Source organism: Desmodus rotundus, chromosome 3 (assembly GCF_022682495.2).
Source record: "Desmodus rotundus isolate HL8 chromosome 3, HLdesRot8A.1, whole genome shotgun sequence".
NCBI lineage: Eukaryota > Metazoa > Chordata > Mammalia > Chiroptera > Phyllostomidae > Desmodus > Desmodus rotundus.
This window is the reverse complement of record NC_071389.1, coordinates 63,494,850-63,502,440: the sequence shown is the minus strand read 5'-3', so window position 1 is coordinate 63,502,440 and position 7,591 is coordinate 63,494,850. Positions and strand designations below refer to the sequence as shown.

Here is a 7,591-nt window from a genome sequence, read left to right as displayed (position 1 = left end):
CCGAGCTGGTCCAAGCAGAGCGAGAAAAGGCTGGCCCAGGACCACCACCGGTGCCTCTGGCGCGTTTCCTAGCCCTCCCAGGACCTGGAGCCCCACCCGTCACAACTGAACTTCCTCCTCTTGCTGCACTTTCCGAGCCACTTTTTCGGCCGGATGGGGGTGGAGGAAGAAGGGTTTGAAGCAAAAGAAACGGAGTTTCAGAAGCTGCTTGGTAGCACTCAGCTGCTTGGATTCAGCTGAGGGGTAGGAAGCTGGGAAGTAAAGGGGCAGTTCCAAGATTCGCCGACTTTTGTAAGGTTTGGGGGGGAGACAGGTGTTGGCCCCTTTAAGATCCACCCTCCCCTTCCTTTCCACCCCCACCCTTGCTTTTCCCTCCCTCTCTTAGAGGCCAATTTTGTTAATTAAATGTTTTGTTTGCGACGCAGCTCTCATTCATTGCGGACACGTCATTCGGAGCAGATCTAAGCCAGAGACCAGATCTCATTAGATAAAGCCCATCAGAACTAAGAAAATGGAGGAGCCACTAATTAAAGCTTTTAATTGTGCAGATTCACTGCAGCAAGGCAGACGCTTTATCTGAAATCTTGGAGGGAGAGGAGGCAGAAGCCCAGCTCTGCCCAATGGACACTAGGTCGCCCAGGGGGAAAGTGGACTGGGGAAAAGCAATGGTCCCACTACCAACCCCCCACCCCAACACGCACACCTCTTCTAGTTCTCCCGCAGCATTTCAGCCATATCTACGTTGTTTTCAAAAACCACAACCTAAAAGTCAGACAATTTAAAAGCCCTTAATAAATCGCTGTGGTCCCAGCCAGGCCTTAGAGCCAAAGGGTCCTCTTCACCTGGCTGCCAGACAGTGGATTACTCAGCTCTCCAGTGGCCCTCACGGAGACTAGAAAGCTCCTCCAACAAGTGTCCTGTGGGCAGATTGGGGAGCAGGAAAACCTGAGAGGAAAAGAGAGGTGCAGGCCTCCCTATCTTCCCACCCTTTTGGGAATCTTGATGGACAGAAGAAACACTGAAGACTTGGGGGGGGGGGGGGTGGCCGAGGGGCTGGGGAGGGGGGTGTCAGCTGCTGATGAGCCTGGAGCAGAGTTTGAGGGGATCAAGTTTGGTATTGAGTTAGAACTCATCCCTCTGGGCAGATCTAAGGTTCACAAGATAGCGGCTAGTTCAAGAGCAAGCCTGGCTCCAGTTTTCAAATTCAGAGGAAAAAAGAAAGGAAGGAGAATAAGGACCCAATTAATTAAGGCTCAGCCTGTACATCCATCCTCCACTGCTCCATTAAGCCACGAGAAAACACCAAATGGGCATTTATATTTGGCCTCAAGTAGAGGGAAAGGAATGGAGAGTCCCAGGAACCCACTTGCCTAAACTTGTCCTGAGGGAATGCAAGTGGACCCATCTCCTTTTTAATTAGCGGTAATCAGAAGCGAAGGTTTTTTGAAGGCACTTGGAGAAGAGATGAATCTGTACCCTACACCGTGTCTGAACAGCACTGTCAATTTTTCCACTTCAAACCACCCTCTTTTCTTACCCCAGTTTTCCTCTCTATTTAATTACAACACTGTCAAAGCTCATGACACTGCTTGGAAGGAGGACCAGAAAGTATTACACTCATGCTCCTGCTGATTTTCAGACATTTACTTCTAAAAGAACACTTAGTGAAATTAATGCTGCCATCCTAATTTAAAAATAAAAGCCCTCTCCCTTCCTCTATTTCTTTTACTTGGCTGAGTGAGGATGCCAGGAGAGTGGACATAGGTTGCTTCATTGGAATAACCAAACGTCATTTTATACTAATGATATCACTGGAGTGAACATACATATACTCAGCTCTGAACAGCATTGGGATCTTTTGCAGGTTTAGACACAGAGTGAGGGGACGACAATGCAGCTAAACGTTGAACAAAATATCTCATCCACTGACTGATTCACCGCCACTGAAAAATGAACAAAACGTTCTTCTAATTACTATAAAGAAAACAGTTTAGAGTAGAAACTTAAATAGAATGCAATTCTTTTTAAAAGTGAGCTGTTCTTAAGCACTTCTGTCTGGAGCACCTCTCCAGTATCAACGGTGTGTGTGGTGTGTTTTTTTTTTTTTTTTTTAATTACTGGATGTTGAAACAGAACACCTCCTAGAAGCATTCATGTGCATCAGTCTATCAAACCATTTACTCAAATTAAATGTGTAATCCTTCAAATGCCTCCTTTCAAATTAATGAGTTTAAGTAGCTTGAGTTCACCTGAAAAGATCCTATAGGCACCTGACCTCCTGAATTCTTTCCATTAATTGCACTGAAACTTGTTGGAAAAGACTGCTTACACCAGCGTATGAATGTTCCTATACATTGCTTTAAAATGCAAGATTAGTATATTCTATAGTCTCTTTTCCTAAACCTCTTTTGGGAACCAAGGGTAATGATACAAACGACAACAATAAATCCAAAATCTGAACATTCCTCAATAGAAAAAACAGCAGATTCTACATCACAAACCACACACTAACATTAGGCAGTAGAAGCCTCCAAGTAACAGTATATGAAAAGAAACATTACCATCTTTGGGAATTTTTGTTGTTGTTTCACTGTAAGAATTACAAGTCTTTAAAACTGATGGGTAATCAATATTTCTCACAAGACGACCAGACACAAGAAGAATGAGTCAGTTTTACACTCTATGAAAAGTTTAAAGGTATTCATGTAAATATCATAATTAGCCATCACAAGAGCAAGTCATTCCTCACTACTCTTTTAAGCCAATCTTTTGTCTCTGAGTTTCAACGTAGGTCCCCTACCTTGTTGTGAGAAAAAAAGCTTTGTAACTCTCACTGAAATGTTATTTTTAGCAGAGGGTCCAGTTGGGACTGACCACTGAAAATTTTGGTCCCCAGAGAGCCCAACCTTTGCACACCTAGTAGCCCCAGTCCCACCAAATGGGCAGTTGTTTTTACTTAGTAAGGCATTTGCCATTAGTCATTAAAAATTAGAAATTTAACACATGCTTCTTGAACCCCTTAAATTCAGCCAACCAGAAGATTTGAGATGAAGACAATGTATTCTCATAGTAGCCCTGCTCCTTCCCTTAAAACCCTTGGTAACCTTTGGCCTTGCATTGCTCTGCTTGCCCATCTTGGGAAGGACAGCCAAGTCTTACCTAATGTAGTCATTTCTGCAAAGGATCATGCCGCTCTTGGTGTAACAGGACGTGCCGATGTCGCCCAGCTGCGCCTGGCAGCAGGAGCACTTGAGGCACCGGCTGTGCCAGTAGCTGTCCATGGCATAGAGCAGAAAGCGGTCCGCGATCTTGCCCCCGCAGCCTGCGCACCGCTTCCAGGAGAGGGAGCCGGCCGTCACCGGGGGCGGCTGTGTGCTGCTGCCCGGATTCACCATGGTCTGCAGAGGGCGGGAAGGGGAAAGGGAGAGAAAGACAAAACATGGGCGATGCAAAAGTTAGTAAGCGCGGCGAGAACTAGCAAACTATTTCTCCTCCAGACCCGCTGGAAGGAAGCAGCAGGGCAAGGGCGGGAAGGAGGGTGAGGGGGAGAGGGAAGGAGGGAGACTCGCCGGCAGCAGCCGCCTGTTTACTTTTCTCAAGCTTTGTTCTGGGGCCACGAGCTCCTCTCAACTTTCCAGCGCTCGCTGCTGCTGACAATTTCAGCTCGGGTACTGTCAAAACTCTGAGAGCGAGGCTCGGCGGCGCGCTCCACCCCTCACGGCACCTCCTCCCGGCCCCCGCCTCCGCCCACCACCCCCGCCTCCAGCAAATGAGGGTCAAACCCACCCACCGCCGCACCCGGGCCCGGCCCCTCCCCAGCCCAGGCCGAGCCCTGAGGGCGAGCCAGGGGGAATGGGAGGCGGCCCTAGCCTGAGCCACGTTCCCTCCCGAGCTTTGCCCTGGGAAGTGCAGCTGCAGTTCACAAGTTGGAAATAGTCCGGTTTTCTGAAAAGGAAGGAGGGAAGAACCGGCAGAGGGGAGACAGCGTGGTGGTGGGAAGGGAGGTGCAGGGACCCGAGGCGGGGGGTGGGGGGGGCGCGGTGGGTAAAGTTGCGAAACTGGTTTTTCGTATTTTAAACAGCACCTTTCGCATGCCATTGTGGTGACCGCCATCTCCCATTATTGTTCCAAATCTCATTTCATTTTGAAGATCAATGAGTGTTTTCTCTGGGTTTTCAGGACACAGGCAAGAATAATAGATCATTGAACTTTAGGATGCCTGTTAACTTCCTATATAAACACTCTCCACTTTGGTCTCACTAATCTGCCCTTGATCAGCAATTTAAATGCTAAAGCTTTGTTCCTCCAAAGGGGGGGGGCAGTTTACAGATATGTGAAAAGCCACTATGAAAGGATGCACGGTTCGAGCCGGTCCTGCTGTCACCAAAACTGCTTTTAAAAATTCCCCACTCCTTCTAATGAATGTCATAAGAGAAGCAACTGGCGTATAATATAGGAATCAATTTATAAAGCTTAGCCTAAACCGATTAATTTGTTGCCTCCAATCCGGAGTCCAATAAAGTCCTAGTGTTCCTCCACTCACTTATTCTATAAAAAGATCAAGTTATTTACTGCCAATTAAGCAGCCTGTTTTGTCTTTGTCCTCTGTAAGCCGAGAGTGTGGGCTCCCCCCAGGCTCCCAGCTATCTGCTCAAGACTTTCAGCTGATACCTCAGAAGGGAGAGGGCGAACTTTGCCTGTCCCCGGCCCAACTTCACTGCTGGGGGTAGGGGGGGGGGGGACCCGAAGGGAAGGGAACGAAACAAGGACTCGGGTTCCTTAAATAGGCCGATTTTAAACACATTTCCTCCGAAAGAGTCCCGGAACGTGTGTCCAGAGACCGCACAATAAACCAGAATAAGAACTGCACCAATTAAGCTGTAACAAAACCCTGAGACTTTGGAAACAAGACCACTCTAAAACCCATTAGCATTGCATTTACCCGAATGCATCATACCTTTATGTAAATTGATTTATCTGATGCATTTACTCGAGGAATTGCTTTTTGTTACAATTTCAGCCCTAACCCAAATGAATCTGCATTTCCTGCCCTAGGTCTTTAAACTGTTTCCCCCAACGTTTTAATCGCTCCGAATTCCTTTTTAAAAGGAAAGAGGGAGGGAGGAGATTCCAAGCTCTTCCCCGCCCCCATCTTTGGTGAGAGGTAAATATATATGTATATTTTTTGAAAAGGAAACATTACACTGAGAAAAGCATCCAGTAACCCCATTAGCTAAAGCTCTTAAGGACAAGCAATACCTTAATGCTGATTAAATCTAAAAGAGATGAATCAAGAGGACTGACCAGAAACTGACTCCCCTGATAACTAAGGACGGGCCCTCATCAAGTTTCATTTAGAGTTGGAAAAAAAAAAAAAAGAAAGCTTTTAAGTTAAATAGGCTTATACTCTAGTAATTACATAGCCAAGCAATTTAGGTCCTGGGATAGTCAGTGAAATAGAAAGCAGAACTGGCAGCTAGAGGCAAAATCTGCCCCCCTTTAACAACGTCTCTGGTGTTTTTTAATGGAGACCAAGGGAGGGACAAACGTAGTGCTGGCAATTTGTAGTACAAAAATGGATGCTTAATTCATGTCTTGATTTTAATTAGGTGATTCACCGGATTTCTCCTGGATTGGAACAAAAGACTTACAAACCAAGAGGATTTTTTTTTTAAAGACCCAGCAATACCGAGTACTTCCCACTTAGATCCTCTCTGCCACTGTTTCAAAAATAGTGTTTACTAGAAGCAGGACTCGGCTGAGGGGGGGGGTCTTGATGATTTCCCCCACACTACTTCTCATACTTAAACCCTCCTTTCAGCACCCGCTGCCTTTCCCTTAGGAACTGAAAGTCTCCCCACCCCCTCCAAGGTCCTCACCCGCCCGGTCTCCGAGAACCCTTTTGTAAGCAGGAACCGCTACAAAGCTGGCGGCCCGGGGCTGCCTCCCTGCTAGCTCGCAGGCCGGCCTCGGTAGTTCCAGACTCGCGCATTATCCAAGCCAACGTATTGTTTACTTGCAATTTGGGACGGTCAAGGGAAGGAAGCCGGAGAAAACCGCCCCGGCCCCCATCGGTCCCCTCTCCCCTGCTATCCGCGCCCCCCCGCCCGCAGTTCCCCAGCGGTCCCCTTACCTGCTTTTCCCCTATATTGCAATATTGCGAGATGCGGCAGCGGCGAAACGCGAGCGAAGCCGCTCGGCTTCCAAGGAAGGGGCGCCTTGGCTGGTGGGAGGGGGAGTTCTCGCAGAAGCAGGAAAGGGGAGGATGGGGCTACGGGCTGGGTTTTTTTGTTGTTGTTGTTGGTTTTTTTTTAACGCGTTGCTCTGATGCTGGGTTGGGGGCCTCCGCGTAAGGGGCAGGCGGCCGGGAGCAGAAGTGTCAGTCTGAGTCCTCGTCCTCTGCCTCCGGCTCCGCGCGAGCAGCGGCAGGAGCCCTCGGCCCGCGCGGCGCGGCTTCAGGCGCGGCGCAGCGGCAGCAACTGCTGCAATCGCTGCTGCAAGTTTGGCAATGTGGCTTCACTTTGTAGATTTCCCCCGCCCGGCGGCCCCGGCCCCCGCCCCCGCCCGCGCTCCTCCCGCTCCTCCTCCTCCTCCACCGCCTTCCTCCCTCCCGCGCGCTCGTTCGCTCGCTCCGGGCTGGCGGCAGCGGACGCACGGCCGAGCTTCCTGCACCTCCGGCCGCGGAGCAGCCACAGAAACAACAGCCCCGGGAGCGGCGGCGGGCGCGCCGGAGAGACTGGCTGCTGCGACCGGCCGGGGCCGGCGCGCGGGAGCCTGCGCCGCTGCCGGGGCTGTTGCTAGAGCGGCTCCTGCCCGGCTCTTAGGTGGCGGCAGCGGCGCTGGCCTCAAGCCGGCTCACTCGCTCCCTCCGCGGCTCTTACACATGTGTTACTGACAGAGCAAAATCCCAACTACTCCCGGGCTCTGCCGTCGACGTCAGCGACCCTCAGCCACTGGGCGGCTGGATTGTTCAGGCGGAATAATAAAACCTGCCAATCCGGGGAAGGACAAAGGGATGCCTGAAACGAGACTCTGGGGGCGGGGGGAGAGCGCCGGGCGGCCGAGCGGGCCGAGGATGGCGAAGGGGAGGGCCGGAATCAAGTGGGCACCAGTGACCGGGCCCGGGGACCCAGCCGAGGCCGCTCCGCTGCCCGGGATAGAGAGCGGAGGCGCGGGGTGCGGCACCTGCCTTTTAAGCGCGCGGGAGACCTTCTGAACCCGCACCCGTGCGCCCCTTGGGAATTGACCTCCCCTTAAGCGTAGGCGAGACCCATAGAAACTTATTAAACATCTTTCTCAGAAATGGGTCTTTCCTGTTTGGGAAAAGATATCTTCCCAAAAATCTTGGGGAGGTGGACTACACACACACACACACACACACACACACACACACACGAGGTGGTTTAAAAAAAAAACACGCTGATGGACATTTATGAACCTTAGTGGAAGTTGAGTTAACAAGGGAAACCCAGGAAGAGCACCAATAGATCCTAAAAACTCCTTGCTCACCCTTCTCTCCCCATTAACCCGAGCATAAACCAAATGCCTAGTAGCCACTTCATAGATATTTGTCAGTTGTTGGTGATAAAAA

At 50.2% G+C, this 7,591-nt stretch overlaps 1 protein-coding gene across 3 annotated transcripts in view; it reads right to left on the bottom strand.

Moving 5' to 3' along the window:
• The window catches only part of LMO4 (LIM domain only 4), a 17,076-nt gene extending 10,178 nt beyond the window's left edge, over nucleotides 1-6,898 (bottom strand). Inside the window, exons 1-2 of one of the 3 annotated variants that reach the window (XM_024565523.3) lie at nucleotides 6,134-6,898; nucleotides 3,160-3,398 (exon numbers count right to left, since the gene is read on the bottom strand). In XM_024565523.3, coding sequence (XP_024421291.1) covers nucleotides 3,160-3,395 — 236 coding nt within the window. In that variant the 5' untranslated portion in view covers nucleotides 3,396-3,398; nucleotides 6,134-6,898. Of the gene's footprint in view, nucleotides 1-3,159; nucleotides 3,399-3,569; nucleotides 3,743-6,133 lie in introns of those variants that run through there. The other 2 variants (XM_024565524.2, XM_045199521.2) reach the window with 2 other exon arrangements.
• Nucleotides 6,899-7,591: the final 693 nt, after the last annotated feature.